Raw genomic sequence first — 19,473 nt, 5'->3', positions numbered from 1 at the left:
GAACAAAACAATCCATTCTTCTTACATCTTGGTTAGATTGATGTGAAACTTTGTTGCGGTAAAAACGTAAAGGTAAAGGGACCCCTGACCATTAGGTCCAGTTGTGGCCGACTCTGGGGTTGCGGCGCTCATCTCACTCTATAGGCCGAGGGAGCAGACAGCTTCCGGGGGTCATGTGGCCAGCATGACTAAGCCGCTTCTGGCGAACCAGAGCAGCGCACAGAAACGCCATTTACCTTCCCACCGGAGCGGTACCTATTTATCTACTTGCACTTTGACGTGCTTTAGAACTGCTAGGTTGGCAGGAGCAGGGACTGAGCAACGGGAGCTCACCCCGTCGCAGGGATTTGAACTGCCGACCTTCTGATCGGCAAGTCCTAGGCTCTGTGGTTTAACCCACAGCGCCACCCGCGTACCACCCATAATGTGGAATGTGTTTCTTGTGGAGCTGCTTGATATATGGCCAGGCCATACAAAAATTGCCAGGTGCCAAGGCGCATTTCGCACCTGGCTATCAGCCACTTGTGATCAAGTTAAGATGCTTGGTCACTGGAATGGCTCCTGATGTCTCCTGGGTATCCATGGATCCCCAGCTAGGAGGGTCAGTTGTTTGGGATTCTGGGAGTGGTCCAATAACATCTGGAGGCAGCTGGTTGGGAAGGTCATCATTTCCAACAAGAGCCCCTTTCGGACATTTGGAAGGAGGGAGTTTCTGAAAGTATTTAGGAAGAGAGTGGCAGGCTTTGTCTCCCCACCTCTGGACACGTTTTGTCATACATCTGCAAGGCACCTATACAGTGGTACCTCAGGTTACATATGCTTCAGGTTACATACGCTTCAGGTTACAGACTCTGCTAACCCAGAAATAGTACCTCGGGTTAAGAACTTTGCTTCAGGATGAGAACAGAAATCGTGCTCCGGTGGCGCAGTGGCAGCGGGAGGCCCCATTAGCTAAAGTGGTGCTTCAGGTTAAGAACAGTTTCAGGTTAAGAACGGACCTCCGGAACGAATTATGTACTTAACCCAAGGTACCACTGTACTCCTGAGCATCTGAAAGGGTCTCAGGACGTTGATTAATCTGTGGTGTTTCAACCCTTGTCTCTTTCTCTGAGTGTGTGTGTCTGTTAATTTGTGAGTTTCACTACAAAGGTAAATAAGTTCTGTTGCACTTTAGAGTGAATGGCGGCAGGGGTGGGGCGGAAATGCTGTACGTTCAAATACTGGGATGCAGTTGGCGCTGTGGTCTAAACCACTGAGCTTCTTGGGCTTGCCGATCAGAAGGTCGGTGGTTCGAATCTCTGCGATGGGGTGAGCTCCCATTGCTCTGTCCCAGCTCCTTCCAATCTAGCAGTTCGAAAGCATGCCAGTGCAATTAGATAAATAGGTACCACTGTGGCAGGAAAGTAAATGGCATTTCCGTGCACTCTGGTTTCCGTCACGGTGTTCCCGTTGCAACAGAAGCGGTTTAGTCATGCTGGTCACATAACCCAGAAAGCTGTCTGTGGACAAACGCCAGCTTCCTTGGCCTGAAAGTGAGATGAGCGCCACAACACCATAGTCACCTTTGACAGGACATAACTGTCCAGGGGTCCTTTAACTTTTACCTTTACCTTACATTCAAATACTGGAGTTTAAATGATCCAGGATTGCAAAAGCTCATACTCTGCCTGTAACTCCATTGCAGGCATATTAGTCCTTGTGGTCCAAACTTTGACCTAGCTCAATAGCAAAAGCCACAGCCATTTCATACTGAGTCTAAAGTTACCCAAAGTTAACCATTCCATTCTGTTTTTTTATTCCTAACCCCAGAAGATTTAAGTTGAAAGCCAGCTTCATTAGAATTCACAATACTGGTTTGATATAGGCCCAGATACCATTCATTTACTACTGAAGTTCAGTTTTATCACTATTGAATATGAGGAATTGCAAAAGGGGAGGAGACACCAATTAAAAGGGTTGAATTTTGAATAGTTTCCATTTAGAAGCTGTTTCTTTGTATGTGAGGGCGAATATATTTAGTACCAATTCAATATGATCTACTTCTACCTTACTGTGTGAATTGCTAACAGTTAAGGAAGGCTGCACAAGTCTACTTTAGGTGGTTTTTTTCTCATTCTAATTTCTTGCTGTTTAAAAAATGGGATATGCTTGATAGTGTGAAAGTTTTAGGCTGCAATCCTAATCAGTAGGGCTGGCTTCTGAGTAGACATTGCACTATTAGTATTCATAGAATCATAGAGTTGGAAGAGACCACAAGGGCCATCGAGTCCAAGCCCCTGCCAAGCAGGAAACACCATCAGAGCACTCCTGACATATGGTTGTCAAGCCTCTGCTTAAAGACCTCCACCACACTCCTTGGCAGCAAATTCCACTGTCGAACAGCTCTTACTGTCAGGAAGTTCTTCCTAATGTTTAGGTGGAATCTTTTTTCTTGTAGTTTGGATCCATTGCTCCGTGTCCGCTTCTCTGGAGCAGCAGAAAACAACCTTTCTCCCTCCTCTATGTGACATCCTTTTATATATTTGAACATGGCTATCATATCACCCCTTAAGCTCCTCTTCTCCAGGCTAAACATGCCCAGCTCCCTTAGCCGTTCCTCATAAGGCATCGTTGTTTCAGCTGTTCTTTTTCCATATGTTCTTCCTGCTTGAAATCAAGGGCAGAAGAGTATCTTGAAAAATAATTTCCAGCCTCTCTTTTTCTTGCCAAAGTGCAGGGGTTTGTAAACACTGGAGAAGTCAGGCTCTTATCACTTAGCTTTCTGTGGGTTGTATCCAATGTTAGTCAGAGTAGAAGCACTGAAATTAATGGACGTGGCTAACTTACATGATTAAAATTATTGGCCCTGTTTCTGAGTAGAATTTAATTGGATACAACCTTTTGTCTTTTTTTGCACCATGAATTAGGAACACTCTGTAATAACATTGTTGGCATCTACAGTGGTACCTCAGGTTACATACGCTTCAGGTTACATATGCTTCAGGTTACAGACTCCGCTAACCCAGAAATATTACCTCGGGTTAAGAACTTTGCTTCAGGATGAGAACAGAAATCATGATGCGGCGGCGTAGCGGCAGCAGGAGGCCCCATTAGCTAAAGTTGTGATTCAGGTTAAGAATAGTTTCAGGTTAAGAACAGACTTCCAGAACGAATTAAGTTCTTAACCTGAGGTACCACTGTATCTGCCAAACCTCCATTGAGGGACATGGAGTGCGCCCCGGGGGTGAAGTCAAACTGCTGTGCTAGCAGCACCGAAGTGACTTCCCTGGGGTGCAAGCCTGGGCAGTGTGTATGGATTTGAAGGGAGCAATCTCTTATCAGGGGCTTCCTTATAGTGAGTCTCACCTAGCACTGGAGTCACATCCCACAGGCCTGGACAGAAGTCCCTTGTAGCCCCTTCTACCTGAGATAATTTGCAACTGGCAGTGCAGCAAATAGAGATGTTTCCGAGTACAGTGGTACCTCCGGTTATGAACTTAATTTGTACCGAAGGTCCGTTCTTAAGCCGAAACCGCTCGTAACATGAGGCACGCTTTTGCTAATGGTGCCTCCTGCTTCTGTGCTGCCAGCGCGCGACTTCCGCTTGCATCCCGGGGCAAAGTTCGCAACAAGGGGCATCTACTTCTGGGTCAGCGGAGCTCGTAACCCGTAGCGTTCGCAAGGAGGACAGTACGTAACACGAGGCTCCACTGTATGTCACCCTGCCACTAGCCAGCTGAGAGGCCCTTCTAAACCAGCTGTGTAAGTCACCTGCCATCCCAGTCCTCTCCAATATGGGCCATAACATTACTAAGTCATTGCAACAGGTTGGCATGGGCACCAGCCAATAGGAGACCATGATATTAGCACAACCGTATTCTATGCAGTGTTCCAAAATGCATTGTTTCCCAGAGTTGAGGGATTAGGAATGGATCCCTCTGTTCCCCTGAAACAGAAACATGATTGAGGAAAATGTTGCTGTGTAAGAGGGAGTCTCAGGACGCATCTGAAGGTCAGCAGCTTGCTTTTTGTTAACAATGAAAAAGAAGACTGTTTTATATATTACTATGTAGAAAAAAGAAAGGCAACTCTGCAGGCAACCTGGTCTTGATTTTACTGATTTGTGACTTGTAACATGAATTTATAATTTCAACTTTGTGACCTGAAACTGTGCTTGTTGCTCTTCACTAGGGAGAGAGAGAGAGAGAGAGAGAGGGAGAGAGAGAGAAGGAGAGAGGGTCTGAACAGTATAATGAAAGCCTGACAATCTATTCTTTAACCAGAATAATAGCTGGAATTCTTCATGATTAGAAATACAGTATCAACATAATCGATTTAACAACATTACATTGTAGCTGAAAATAGACTGAAATCCCTAGCCAGGCATCCACTGTGTCTGAGCGAAACATCTTTCATATGGTTCTAAGATGAAATTACCCCTGAATGAATAGCATCTTCATTTATCTTCAAAACCTCCTCTGTGTTACCAGTGAGTCTACCCTTCTCACATTCTGCAGCAGGAATTACATTATACCATTATAGCAGCATTCCAGTGCAGTGTAAAATAGATTGTTTTGGAAAATGAACCTGGCTTTGCAATAAATTACATTTACAGGTACAAAGGAATTTGTTACTTTGTTTAAAGTAGTCACAAATACAATTAAACTCTTAATTTATGTTAAACTACAAATGTGGCTATTACCATAACTGGATTAGGAATATAATCTGTCACTCCAAGTACGATACTGAACAGTTTTCATTTATAATTGCAGACAGACTTTTCACTTTACAGAGTCTGCTACTGCTTGATAGGAAAGCTGGAATATTTCGTACATTTGTCCAGGGTTTTTTTTTTTTTAAATTTTCAGACACGCTTTTCCACCCCAGATAAATTGGAGAATAATCCCTCAATTGTCATTACCCAGCTTCCCCTTTGTTGTGCTTTTCATGGAGGAGAACAAGAGGAAAAAGCAAATCCCCTTTTTTTCCTCCCCTGTCATGCTGGCATTTTCTGGAGCCACATTTAAAATATTACTCATTGTGATTTAACTTGAATCTGTTTCAATATATTTGTAAGATCAATAGTGTGCAGCTTAAAGAAACAAAAAAAAAGCATGGTACATGGGCATCCCATGTACCCTTGTTCCTTTAGGGTAAAGGTAAAGGTAAAGGGATCCCTGACCATTAGATCCAGTCATGAACGACTCTGGAGTTGCGGCGCTCATCTCGCTTTATTGACCGAGGGAGCCGGTGTACAGCTTCCGGGTCAGGTGGCCAGCATGACTAAGCCGCTTCTGGCGAACCAGAGCAGCGGACGGAAATGCCGTTTACCTTCCCGCCGGAGCGCTACCTATTAATCTACTTGCACTTTGACGTGCTTTCGAACTGCTAGGTTGGCAGGAGGAGGGACTGAGTAACGGGAGCTCACCCCATTGCGGGGATTCGAACCGCCGACCTTCTGATCGGCAAGTCCTAGGTTCTGTGGTTTAACCCACAGCGCCACCCGTGTCCCTTCTTTAGGGTAGTGATGGCCAAACTCGGCCCTCCAGCTGTTTTTGGACTACAATTCCCAACATCCCTGACCACTGGTTGTAGTCCAAAAACAGCTGGAGGGAGTGGGAGTTGTAGTCCAAAAACAGCTGGAGGGCCGAGTTTGGCCACCACTGCTTTAGGGGCACATTCTCTCCTATCATTGCCCAACGCATGTTTGAATATTTGTGGAGATCCTTATGCTTTGCTACTGTGCATGAATCTGTGGACCAGGGCACAAAGGGTGGTTTAGCCAAAGTGCTTCACTGCCACCTTTCTCTTCATTTGTGTCTCCCTAACGCAGGTGGCACTGTGGGTTAAACCACACAGCCTAGGACTTGCCGATCAGAAGGTCGGTGGTTTGAATCCCCGTGAAGGGGTGAGCTCCCATTGCTCAATCCCTGCTCCTGCCAACCTAGCAGTTCGAAAGCACGTCAGAGTGCAAGTAAATAAATAGGTACCGCTCCGGCGGGAAGGTAAACGGCGTTTCCATCCGCTGCTCTGGTTCGCCAGTAGCAGCTTAGTCATGCTGGCCACATGACCTGGAAGCTGTACGCCGGCTCCCTCGGCCAGTAAAGCGAGATGAGCGCCGCAACCCCAGAGTTGGGCACGACTGGACCTAATGGTCAGGGGTCCCTTTACCTTTACCTTTAATTTTCTATTGTGGCAAAAGAGCCCTCTCTGGGATTTGATCCACACGGCGTGACCTAGACAGGACTTTGCTTCAGATGTGGCTAGCAGAGGCCAGAGAGATGTCTCACAGTCCAGGGTTCCCCAATCCACAGTTTCAGATCTTCATGATTCTAATCCATTTGTAGAGCCAGGATTTAGCCTTTAGGCAGCTCAGCTGACTAATGTTAGGGTTCACAGGTGCATGTCACCTTCCTATTCTATAGGCTGAGCATTCTTTATGCTTGACCACTGGTGTTGGTGGTGGGGAAAGAGCACATTTCTCTGTGCTTCATAATTTTAAATGCATAGTGGGCTGCCCTTTAGTTTGTGGGTAGAGTTGGATGGGGGGGGGGAAATCACCATTGTTTGCAAATAGGTTTAAGCTTGGAATGATAGCTAAAAGCAGCAGTGTTTGCACTGGTTGTGTTCTCATTCATTCATTTTAAAGCTGCAGGAATCATTACTTCTGAACTAGGAAATAAAACAAAGTATGAAACAATAAGTGAAAGACAGTAAGCGAAAACACACTTCATGTAAAAATTTTCTCATTTTCAGTATGGTATAGAGAAAGGGAATATAATTGTTGCCAACAATTTATTTGCATGCTGCTCCTCTGGATTATGCTCAAAGCAGATGACCAAAACAGTATATAGAAGTGTTAAAAAGAATCTGAAGTATGTAAAATATATTTAATTATATCGAAATCCTTACATGCAAGCTAGCAGAAGCATAATAATTACAAAATTTCCTAAACATATGAAAAGCACTCCTGTCGAAAATGAGAATATCTGCATTTAGCTAACAAATTTATTCACAAATTCATCCAAATCACTAAGGTATCAGCAATAAAAAAATGCATTAATTTTGAAGCGTTACAATTTAAACCAGTTAAACTTACTCAAAGGCCATTAAAACAACAGGCTGTCTTGGTTATGCAAAAGTAATTGAATAAAGAATACAGACCATCTTCGATACTAATGTATTTGCTGTAACAGCAACTAGAGTAGTAAAAATGGGGGTTTTGATGTGCAAAATGTTGGAACCTCATACTGACAAATCCCATATTTACCTGCTTTGGCAACCAGCTTTTAGAAAAACCTATATTGTAGGTTAAAATTCCTGAGAATTTTAATTTTTTAAAATTTTGCCTTCAGATAACCAGTGTAATCTTTTCATTTGCTCTGCTTTTATTTCCAGGCCTTTTTGCAAATGTGCAACCTGCCAGTCCAGGTGGTTTGTAGGGCAAATGCTGAATATATGTCCCCATCTGGTAAGTTCAACACTCATTTACATTACACCTGTGGTTGGAAACTATGGCAACAGTATCTCATCACGCAGACCATGAATGCATGTGAGCTTGCATCTTGTTCTGCTAGAAAGGAATGAAAATAATGATGTGTTTCTACCTTTTTATTTGCTTGCATTATAACAGCAGGCTTAGGGCCAAGGCAGACAGTTCCATGTGTTTAAGTACTGAATGATTCAAATCATAGTGAATGGGGTTGCGAGAGTCTGATTTTTAACTTCAAAAGGAGCCCATGGAGAGCTAGATATTGGAAAAACTTAGAAGGGGCCTCTCTGACAAACCAGTACAAGAAGTTATGGCGGCTAGAATTTGATGAAAAACAGGCCAGCCTCTGAGGCTGGCTTGAGAATTGACATGCATGGACCCTTTTGTGGTGATTTGGTGCAGTTTTATTACATTCACAGCTCCAAATTACTGCAAAGGACTTCACTCTTCCTACCAGCTTTTCTGACTTGTCTGAATATCATTTGCTTCATCCTTCATAGACAACCGGAGCTTTGGCAACTGATTGGAAATTGACCCTGTTTCTGGACGCAGACTTCATCTCTTGTAGAGGGCGATATAATGATAAAAATTAATTTATAGATGGAGGACCCATGCGTGATATTGTTTATTATCAGAGAGGAGTTTCCCATATTGCTGGAGTTTTATTACAGAGCTAGCAGCATGGAAGTGCCCAGGCAAACATAGTTGCACACTTGTGTGCATCGATTGTAGAAACCAGCTATGCCAGCTGCAACGTCTGAGTTGGGTCTTTATCAGTTGAGTTGATTAGAAGTATTGTAAGAGTGGACTCGATGAAACAGTGTGCCCAACCCCCTAAATTTATCACCTGGGGGTTTTCTTTCCTTGGGACCTGAAATCAAGAGGGGAGTCTCTGTTGCTAAACAGACTTAACTCAGTAATGTTCATTCCTTTCAGTGGGTCTACACTGAGTAAAAAGTACTTGAATTATCACCTTTTGGCTGTGAAAGCCTCTTCCCTTTTATGGGATTCTGTTCCTGAGGGTTTCATGGTTGGCTCTGCTTTCGTTCTGTCCATCTGTTAAGAGCCTTCTGAGAGCACTGAAACGCTGACTCCTGCCGCAGAAACACCAAAAGACCATTCTTTATATAGTAGCTTTGTGGAAGTAAAGTCTGGATCGATAAAACCATTGAGAGGTCTGTAAGCTCAAAAAGACCCTGCATTCTTTTTGCAATGCATGCCATAGTGCAGATGCATCGATTCTTGTGACTGCTACTTTGAACCCGAGTAAAGCTCTATAGACAGCTAGACAGTATTAACTATTCAAGGGGCTGTGTTTGCATGTCATGCAAAACCATATTTTCAAGTTGGTTTGTTTCAAACAAGCCATAGTTTAATGTTAGCTACAGTGTCTGCTGAAAGACAAACTGTGGCTAAGCAAAACCAGAAACCAAAAGCTTACTAACTCTGCCTGGGAGGAGCAGGGGGAGCAGACAAGTCCAAGAATTGCCTGTGTTCATTCATGTTGCACCAAACGAGGAGTGGGGAATATGAATAGCACTGGACTCCAATTCCCATGAGCCCCAGCCAGCAAGGCCAGTGGTTAAGGATGATGGGAGTTGTGGTCTAGCATTGTTTGGAGGGAACTACTACCCTTGGTTTAGTGTAATGTGCAAATGTGACAATTATGCCTTTAAAACATTAAATCTTCTTTCTTGGCAGCAATAAAAAAATAGAACAAGGAACGAAGTCCTTCACCAAATACACTGATTACTGAAGGAGTGTCAGGATTACATACTATCTCAACCTTAGATATCTATGAAGTTCCTTTCTGTGCTCAGTTTTCTCCAGCTGAGCAGCACCAAAGGTTGTACATGAAACTAAAGCCAAGCCCTTGTTGGTACAGGAGGGCCATTTCTGTTTTACAGCTCTCACACTCAGACCAGGGTTCGAATGCTCCCTCAGCCATGAAGCTCAGTGGGTGACCTTGGGCCAGTTACCATCTCTTCGCCAGCCTACCTCACAGGGCTGTTGTGAGGCTGAAACATGGAGAAGGAGAAGCATGTACACCACCTTGAGATCCTTGGAAGATAAAGGTGGCCTATAAATGCAATAAACAAAATTAAAAAGTATATAATACACACACCTAATGGGTGTAGTTCACCTGATTAAGTGGTGATACCTCGACAAAACTGACACGCAACAATATTCAAGGCTAGAATATTCAATTTAACGTGCAAGTAGGAGTTAACATGAGCAGCAGATAATATTATAAATAATGGAAGATTAGAGACAAAAATCAGGATACGTAGCAGATCAAGGTTGGCATTGAATGCCATGGAGAGATGGATTTGGAAGTCTTAAGGAAAGAGATAAGTGATGGACAATGTATGAAGTATGTTTAAAAGTTGTAAAAAAATGCAATAATAATAATAATAATAATAATAATACAACAACAACTGACCCACATTGTGAAAGCTGACCAAGTGTAGAATCTACTTCAGTGGATGTTTCACTTCCACGCTTGCAACAGATATGACATAGGTGTCCTAGCAGTCTTTGATCAATTGTTACTCTACTGAGTCTAATCGGTTTTGAAATGCCTTGAAGAATACACTGACAACTAGTTGACGGAGTCGAAGGGTGACAGTCAGTTGTCACTGCAGGCTTACAGCACAAAAATGAGGCAGATATATTGGAAGATGGGCAGCTCTCGGGTTCAGTTGTGTTCTATATCTGAAGACTCTTTTAAGGTGCGCTGTAGCAAACACCCCCCCCCCCCCATTTCTCTGCTGTGATTTTGGCACTTAACCAGAAGTAAGTATGGGAAGCTTTTGCAGAGAGATGCCCATCTACTTCTTGTGTATGTGGCTAAGGGTGTTCAGTCCGGAGTTCCCTGATTCTGCTTATCAGGTATGCAGAGGGTCAGGGTGGGCTGTGCAGATCACAGAATGAGTGCGATGGAGAGCATCTCGTTGTAAAAGGACACAAAGGGATTCAGATATCCAACACTGATCCACATGTTTTAATTGCTTCCAAGTGTTTGTGTTTCATGGGGCTTTGTATTTAGGATGGGATCAACAATCACTGCCTGGAACAAATGCCAGAAGTATAATTTCCATACTAGCTATAAAGGTGCAGAAGCTTTGGCACATCCCGCCCCCCCCCTTAACATGGCATTTGTTGAACTCTTGCTGATTTCATCTAGCAACCTCTCAGTTTTAATTAGATAAATGAGTTAAAAGTGTGCTGTTTTTTCTTCTTTCCCTCGCAGGGAAAGTGCCCTTTATTCACGTAGGAAATCAAGTTGTTTCTGAACTTGGCCCCATTGTCCAGTTTGTAAAAGCCAAGGTAAGGTGCATATACGAAACCTATTTTTCCTCAGCAAATTCTTGTTTTAGCAGTTGGGCTAATTAAGTTTGTGTTGATAAAATTATCCTGAGAACCAGAGCTCTAGAAGACAGGATAGCATCATTTATTTTGCATAGTAAGGCTTCTTCTAATGGCTCATAACAAAAATAATTTATTAACCAGCTTTAGGAAAGGTTCCAGTTTAGCAGAGAGAGGAGGGGAAAGGAGGGAGAGCTTTCCAGGCTCACATCTGCAGAAGGATATTTTTGTAGCTGTTCATTTAAACTTTTTAACTCTTGAGGGCAAGATTTGACTCCTCTGTCATGTCCCTTATTCTTTTCTCGTCAGCTGAGTAAAACTGGTGCCCTTAAAATCCAGGACAGAATCTTTTCTTGGTGCGAAATATTGCCTGTGCGAGAGAGACATTGACAGGGAGAGATTGTGCGTGTGTGTGTGTGTATGAATAGAAAGTAGGTAACATGAAATGCTTTTGTTTTTGTCCTTTCTGTGGACTAGAGGGGCATGGATATACCATTCACGTGTGCACCTTTATTTTTCTGAGTGCTTCCTTCTCAGAAAGAGGTGCCCACAGGTGGTACAGCTTCAGGCATGCTTAGAGGAAGCTGATCACTTGGACTCATCCCAGTCTTTCTCCAGACCTGGTCATGGCACTGAAACCATCTTGGTTAACCCTGGTTAATAACATTAGTTAGGACAGGTATGTGGGGAGTGTCACCCTGTTCATTCTCCTTGAGCTTTTGGAGCCTGTTGATACTGTAGAGAGAAGAAAAAGGGGTTGGGGGTACCGTGTTTCAGTGACTCTCCTTCTACTTCCATTTCCAGAAAGTCATTATAGGGAACTGCTGTTTGGTACCATGGGAGTTGTCCTGTGGTGTCCTACAGAGTTCCACCTTGTCCTGAATGCTATTTAACATCTGTATCCTGGTTTCTTACCTATGGTCCATTGATCCCTAGAGGGTCCATGGATGGGCATCAGGGGTCCGTGAGCCAGATGCAAGAAACAATAAAATAAAATGTTTGATTTCCTTCCTGTTACTTTGAAGTGCTTTTATTTCAACTAATCACAGAGTCATTTAAGCGTCTAGTAGACGAGTATATGTCTTTGGCGTCTCCTGTCCTTTTTCTGGAGCCTTTTGGCTAATTCTGTTCCTGTGACCAAATTTCATCATGGTTTAGTCCAGTAGTTACTTGTCTGTCTTTTTAGTTGAGATACTATAGGTTGACAATTCTATATATAAAAAAACTTGAACGCTGCTGTTTTTATCAAAGGAATGTGTTGGAATATTGTCTGAATGGGAAAATTCCTTGAACAATGGCAGTCTTCCTGTATGTGTCCGCACATATACCAGGCCTTCCACAGTCTCCACCTAAAAATATTAATTGGTTTAGGTGGGGTTTTAGCTCTTCCACATATTTATGAATTATTCCTCCAACTATAGCTGCATTCTGAAGCCCCCCACCAAAAAAATATTTTTTGCAAGGTAATAATAATAATAATAATAATTTATTATTTATACCCTGCCCATTTGGCTGGGCTTCCCCATTCATCAGACAGCCTGGTTCCCTTCCAGTGCTGCAGTTATTTGAAGATGGGAGCCTTTGAAGTTCCAGTAGCCCTCCTGATCCTGCGCTCTTGTCTAGAAGATTGCTGCATGTGGGTTCCTGCCATTTTGGCAGGCCTGGAAGTTGCACTTACTCCTTGGCTTCCACACACTAGTTCTTACGGAACAGAGATTCACTTTGTTTGAATCTTAAAATTCCACGTAATCAATGTTCACGTTGATTCCTGCTTTCTTTCTTTAGCCCTGTGGATCAATGCCGGTGCGTTTTTATAAGGCATCTGCATCATCATAATTTACTTAGGTTTATTTACAAGGAGGCTGTGGTATTTAGAAAGGCTACTTGGCTTGAAAGCAGAAGCAAAACAGGTGGATAGTTGGAAATCCTGCATACTGGTGTACCTTGCACTTTTCAGCTTTAAAATACTGCATTTCAAACTATAGGATCCAACATTGCACCATCAGATGTGACAGGATTTCATTTTGCTTCCCTCTTGTCTTCAACCTCAACTCCCCAACTCCCTGGATCAGATTTTGGGGTGCATGGGGTTTTCAAGGTGGGTGGAGAGAGATGGGAAGACCTCTTTGAGCAAGCAGAAGTCCATTGCACAAGCAGGAGACAGTGATTGGGTATTGCCCAGTACTTTTTGTAAATATATAATACTTATTATAGAGCTGTATATATACAGTTGTACCTTGGATCCCGAATGCCTTGCAAGTCAAACGTTTTGGCTCCCAAACGCTGCAAACCCGGAAGTGAGTGTTCCGGTTTGCAAAAGTTCTTTGGAACCTGAACGTCCGATGTGGTTTGTGATTGGCTGCAGGAGCTTCCTGCAGCCAATTGGAAGCTGTGCCTTGGTTTCCAAACGTTTTGGAAGTCGAACGAACTTCCGGAACAGATTCCGTTCAACTTCCAAGGTACCACTGTATTAGGAACTTTGCAGTATTTGTTTCATTTTTCTGTGAAACGTCAATTGCCTTTATGATCTACAAAGCAGCATTTTAATGTGTAACGTTGCAATGCAGGGAGCTTTTGGAGTGAGCCAGAGCCCTCGACTTGAGTGGGCTTTGGAAAGGACCCAAACGGATTGTTTTCCCTGCCCTTCCTTTTCTCACCCCCCTCTTTTCTCTCTCTCTCTCCTTGCCTAAGGGCCATTCACTTAGTGATGGGTTGGATGAAGTCCAAAAAGCTGAGATGAAAGCCTACATGGAATTAGTCAATAATATGCTTTTGACAGCAGAGGTATGGCAAAACACTAGTAATTTGTCAGTCTTGTGAAATGAATGATATTGGGGATTGGAGGGTGGGGTGGGGTGGAAATAGAATGCTGTTTTCTTTGTGATGCTGCAAGCGAGTTCCTACCTACTTTATTTTTTAATAAAACACAAGGGTGGGCTTACGGTTCCAGCTAGGTTCAAAAAGCAGCACACCGCTAATTTACATATTGCAATCTCAATTCCGTTTTCTCTGTCAAATGGGATTTTGTGCCTGCTCCATGACAGAACTGGCAACCACCTTTCTGTGTTCTAAATATGATTATTAATGGCTTGCTTGGTAGGGAGGGAAGACAAAGCTGCAAGGAATAAGCTGTCTGTGTAACCTTACATGTTATGAAATTTTAGTATTCCTTGGTTTCCTAGCTGTATCTTCAGTGGTGTGATGATGCTACAGTCCAGGAGGTGAGTGATTCTGCAACATTTATCTTAATTAAATTTTAATGAGAAAACACTTTTGCTCACAATTGCAAGTCCCTACTCATAAATGAAACATAGAGGTTTATACCACTAATGATAGCATATTTTTTTCACTTTAATTTTGCTTGCATACACATTTTGGGGGGAGCTCTATGTCATTACTGGATACACTGGTTTCAAAGTGAAAATGTTTTTAATATAATTTTTAAAACTTTTTTTTTTAGCTGCAAGTTATAAATAATTGCATAAAATGGTGTATGAAAGCAGTGCCGTGGCAATAAAAGCCACAGCATCTTTTTTTCTTTGTAAAAGTGACATTTTTTTTCCACTTTAAAGATTACCCATCCAAGATATGGATCTCCTTATCCTTGGCCCTTGAATCGTATTCTGGCCTATCAGAAACAATGGGAGGTCCGACGTAAAATGAAAGCTATTGGCTGGGGCAGCAAGTCGCTTGATCAGGTCAGTCAGTTATGCGCCAAACCTGAATGGTTCCTATAGTAATGAAATATTAAAAAACAAGGCTTCAAGGATGTGTTGGTTTCTTAGTACATGTGCACACATGTGCACACACATACACATATGTAATCCATAATCCAGTTGCCACATGATTAAAGAAATTTTGTCAATAAATCGTATGAGTTTCAGGCTGCAACCCTAAACAGAATTCTTCCGAAATAATCCGCATTTGAGCACAGTGGGTCTTTACCTCTGAGAGACCTGCAGTGGCTCCCAGTACATTTCCTAGCACAATTCAAAGTGTTGGTGCTGACCTTTAAAGCCCATATGGCCTCGGCCCAGTATACCTGAAGGAGCATCTCCACCCCCATCATTCAGCCCAGACACTGAGGTCCATCTCTGAGGGCCTTCTGGCGGTTCCCTTGCTGCGAGAAGTGAGGTTACAGAGAACCAGGCAGAGGGTCTTCTCGGGAGTGGCGTCTGCCCTGTGGAATGCCCTCCCACCAGATGTCAAGGAAATAAACAACTATCTGACTTTTAGAAGACATCTGAAGGCAGCCCTGTTTAGGGAAGTTTTTAATGTTTGATATTTTATTATGTTTTTTATATTCTGTTGGGAGTTGCTCAGAGTGGCTGGGGAAACCCAGCCAGATGGACGGGGTATAAACAAACAAACAAACAAACAAACAAACAAACATGCGTAGGATTGCGCTGCTTAGTCAGCTGATTTACATCTGCATGTATATGAAATGGTTGGGTTGAATCCAGAGGCGCTTCCTCTTCCAGATCCGTCCTAATTATTCTCAAGAAGGAAGCTTCTTCTGTGCTAGCAAAAAGGAAAAAAAAAGAAAAGAAAGGCCACTCATTGGAAATAGAGGTCCCATCCACACCATATGTTGAAAGCACATTTGAAGCACATTTGTTGTTGTTTAGTCGTTTAGTCGTGTCCGATTCTTCGTGACCCCATGGACCAGAGCACGCCAGGCACTCCTGTCTTCCACTGCCTCCCGCAGTTTGGTCAGACTCATGTTTGTAGCTTCGAGAACACTGTCCAACCATCTCGTCCTCTGTCGTCCCCTTCTCCTTGTGCCCTCCATCTTTCCCAACATCAGGGTCTTTTCCAGGGAGTCTTCTCTTCTCATGAGGTGGCCAAAGTATTGGAGCCTCAGCTTCAGGATCTGTCCTTCCAGGGAGCACTCAGGGCTGATTTCCTTAAGAATGGATCAGTTTGATCTTCTTGCAGTCCATGGGACTCTCAAGAGTCTCCTCCAGCACCAGAATTCAAAAGCATCAATTCTTCGGCGATCAGCCTTCTTTATGTTCCAGCTCTCACTTCCATACATCACTACTGGGAAAACCATAGCTTTAACTATACGGACCTTTGTTAGCAAGGTAATGCTGTCTAGGTTTGCCATCGCCTTTCTCCCAAGGAGCAGGCGTCTTTTAATTTCGTGACTGCTGGGAAGAAGCACATGGCTTCTCCCAAAGAATCCTGCAAAGGAAATGGGATTGTCCATGGGGATTCCCATGGTGATGTCCTCAGTATCCTCCCCACGGCGTGTTTCAGCTGAATTAGGAATTTTGCTTGTTTCCCCTATTTTAATAATTAAAAGCCATCTAAAGAGCTAGCATAAAAATGTGGTTAGGGAGAGACCTGCTCATGAAGTTCTTCAGTGTGTTCAACTGGGATCTTTTCTTTCTGGTGGCAGAAGTTGATCAACTGCCGCTCCCCTCTGGAGTGAAGAGGTTTGGAGAGGGGAGGGCATCAGAGGGGGAACTGGAAAGTCCCAATATGCACAGAGATGTGACCCTACGTATTCTGGTTAAAGACTAGCTACAGCTATAGAAACGTGCCAATTGTATTAGTCGTTCCTGTTCGTTCTATTGTTTCTTTGGTTTGGTTTTTTATTTTATTTTACAAAAACAGTGTATTCTGAGAAATCCCCAAGAGCTGCTTCATGCAGTGTTTGTACCAGAATAAAGAGCGATTCCCTTCCCCGAACCACATTGGGCACAAAAACGAATCTCTGCATACCTGAAGCTGTTTTGCATTTCACTTCAGCTTCCACCTGCAACGCTCTTCTATTTGAAGTCCAGATTTCTCCGGTATCTACAATCTGTTCTAAACATGCAGCTAGTTTTGTATGGTCCTGTAGCCACCTGGCAAAAAAATAAAAAATGCATTCTGCTTTCTTTTTCTGTTTGCCATTTTAGGTGCTAGAAGACGTAGATCAGTGTTGCCAAGCCCTTTCTCAAAGGCTTGGAACGCAGCAGTATTTCTTCAATAAGAAGTAAGTTGCTTTCATATTTATATTAAGGAGTTTTTAGTCGTTGACGGTTGTGGAGTGCTTATTGAGCCAAGGAAGGCAATCCCTCTCCCCTCCAAAAAAAAACTGCACCTCCTTTCCCAAGTGAATGGGTGTGTGGAGTCTGTTCTGCCACGTCCTTCCCATCTTTTCCCCCACCCCACCCTCTCTTATCTGAGCCACATCCAAGGGCAAGCCAGGCGTTGTTTGCACTGCTGGAACTAGGACTGTGCCTAGGCTGGGGAAAATACTTTCTTACCCTATAGCTCTGTGGCAGCCAATATGGCGACCCTTCAGATGTACAGCTCTCATCATCTCTGTTTGCTCTTCTGACTGGGGCTGAGGGGAGCTGGTAGTCCAACAACATCTAAAGCAGGCTTCCTCGACCTCGGCCCTCCAGATGTTTTGAGACTACAATTCCCATCACCCCTGACCATTGGTCCTGCTGCTAGCTAGGGATCATGGGAGTTGTAGGCCAAAAACATCTGAAGGGCTGAGGTTCAGGAAGCCTGATCTAAAGGGTGCCATAGTTTATCAGCCCAACACTGGCAGTGTTTACTGCAGATAGCCCCTGCAAGCCACAAAAGGAAGCTCTGCTGTATAGCTCTGTGGTATGTACGGATAGTTTAATTTGAGCCCTGCTACTCCCTGGCTTTAGGGACGCGGGTGGTGCTGTGGGTTAAACCACATAACCTAGGACTTGCTGATCAGAGGGTCGGCGGTTCGAATCCCCGCGACGGGGTGAGCTCCCGTCGCTCGGTCCCTGCTCCTGCCAACCTAGCAGTTCGAAAGCACGTCAAAGTGGAAGTAGATAAATAGGTACCACTCAGGCGGGAAGGTAAACGGTGTTTCCATGCGCTGCTCTGGTTCGCCAGAAGCGGCTTAATCATGTTGGCCACATGACCCGGAAGCTGTACGCTGGCTTCCTCGGCCAATAAAGCGAGATGAGTGCCGCAACCCCAGAGTCAGCCATGACTGGACCTAATTGTCAGAGGTCCCTTTACCTTTACCTTTACTTCCTGGCTGGGCTTAGGATTGCTCGGCCCATACATTGGTAGGTTTGAAGTTCAAATATTGCTTTCGAGAATGGTACAGCCGCCTTTTAAAATGCAAAAATGATTCCAGTACTAGGAAGCCCAAGTTACATTGATGATAAAATGTGACGTGTGTGGAGTAATCCCGGAGTGGATGTGCTGTTGCCACTGCTTCCGTTATTTCCTACGCTGTGGAATTGCTTTGACAACCAAATTTGAAGCAAAGAGTAGAAATGGGTTCATATTTTTATTTTGTGGATGCCAGAGGAACCAGGAGAGGTAGTAGACAACATAGGAAGATGTCTTCTACCAAGTCAGATCACTGGTCCATAGAGCTCAGGACTGATGGCACTGATTGCTAGTGGTTCTCCATGGTTTGGGGCAGGAGAAATTTCCACCCCTACCTTGAAACACCAAGCGCTGGACGTGGGGATCTTTGAATGCAAAGTATATACACTACTACTGAGCAATCACCCTTCCCTGAGGGTTGTTGTTGTTGTTGTTGTTGTTGTTGTTGTTGTTATGAATCCCCTCCCTGATGGTGTCTGGTAGAATTTTGTCCTTTAAAATGACAGTTCAGCACACTCTGTGGTCTATATGTGGAGCTTCTACTGATGCTTAGTATGAAATGCAATGGTTTATTTGTCTCTTTTCAGAATATTGTTTTCCCCTTTACTCCTAGGCCAACTGAATTAGATGCTTTGGTGTTTGGGCACCTGTTTACAATCCTTACTACCCAGCTGATCAGTGACGAACTATCGGAGAAAGTGAAAGGCTATAGCAACCTCATTGCATTTTGCAGAAGAATAGAGCAGCACTACTTTGAGGGGCGTGACAAAGACAGCTTGGCAACTGTTCCATCTCCGACGTTGAGGCAGTCATTGATGACCTGAATGTTCTTTGGTGGCAGAAATTTGGCAAACGGATCTTTGATTTGTGCATTGTTTAAAAGAGACTAGTAACGACTTTGGAAAATTGGATGCACTGCACACTTTCTGTTTGAAAACTGCCAAAACTGTTGTAGCCCAAGAGTATGTCCTTGTGACTAATTCTACAAACACACATTACGATGAAATAATTAAGAGTGGGCTTTGTTGTAATATTAGCCTGCATGCTGTTTTAACATAACTCTAAAGTGTCCTTGAAAAACAACGTTGTATCAGAATTCAACAACAATAAAATTTATGACAACTCTGCAAAAACCTTTCTGTAATCTTTCCTTTTGCATTCTCTTGGGGTCTTCAGATTCTTACTGCAATTTTCATTTTATTCTGTAGAGTTAAAAGTTGAATACATGATTCAGATTCGCCCAGAATAAAATATTTGGGCTTCTATATCTAACCAGTCATCATTAAGAAGGATTAAGAAGAAATTTCTTACAGGCCAGATTTAATAAACACCCTAGCCTCATCTCCTCTCCTCCATGGCTTGAAGTACCATGAAAGTTTCTGCTCTGCCTTATTTTTTGTATATTTCTGTAAATAAGCACAGTATGCAAATAAGAGTTTGCTAACCTTTCCTCTAAATCTTGTTTATTACATGCTGGGTTTAGCTGATCATTTAGGCTTTGCCCTGCTTCAGGATTATTAGATTAAAAA

General features: G+C 43.4%; 1 protein-coding gene across 1 annotated transcript in view; it reads left to right on the top strand.

The window, feature by feature from the left end:
• The window catches only part of MTX2 (metaxin 2), a 41,444-nt gene extending 22,367 nt beyond the window's left edge, over positions 1 to 19,077 (top strand). The window contains exons 4-10 of the mRNA XM_080972989.1: positions 7,378 to 7,450; positions 10,725 to 10,801; positions 13,532 to 13,624; positions 14,023 to 14,061; positions 14,413 to 14,538; positions 16,750 to 16,826; positions 18,558 to 19,077. Of these exons, the coding sequence (XP_080829115.1) occupies positions 7,378 to 7,450; positions 10,725 to 10,801; positions 13,532 to 13,624; positions 14,023 to 14,061; positions 14,413 to 14,538; positions 16,750 to 16,826; positions 18,558 to 18,768 (696 nt within the window). The 3' untranslated portion in view covers positions 18,769 to 19,077. The remainder of the gene's footprint in view (positions 1 to 7,377; positions 7,451 to 10,724; positions 10,802 to 13,531; positions 13,625 to 14,022; positions 14,062 to 14,412; positions 14,539 to 16,749; positions 16,827 to 18,557) is intronic.
• The last annotated feature ends 396 nt before the right edge of the window (positions 19,078 to 19,473 follow it).

Source organism: Podarcis pityusensis (assembly GCF_964106645.2).
Source record: "Podarcis pityusensis genome assembly, chromosome: 1".
NCBI classification, from domain to species: domain Eukaryota; kingdom Metazoa; phylum Chordata; class Lepidosauria; order Squamata; family Lacertidae; genus Podarcis; species Podarcis pityusensis.
Note: the sequence above shows the minus strand (reverse complement) of the source record. Positions and strands in the feature narration are given on the sequence as shown.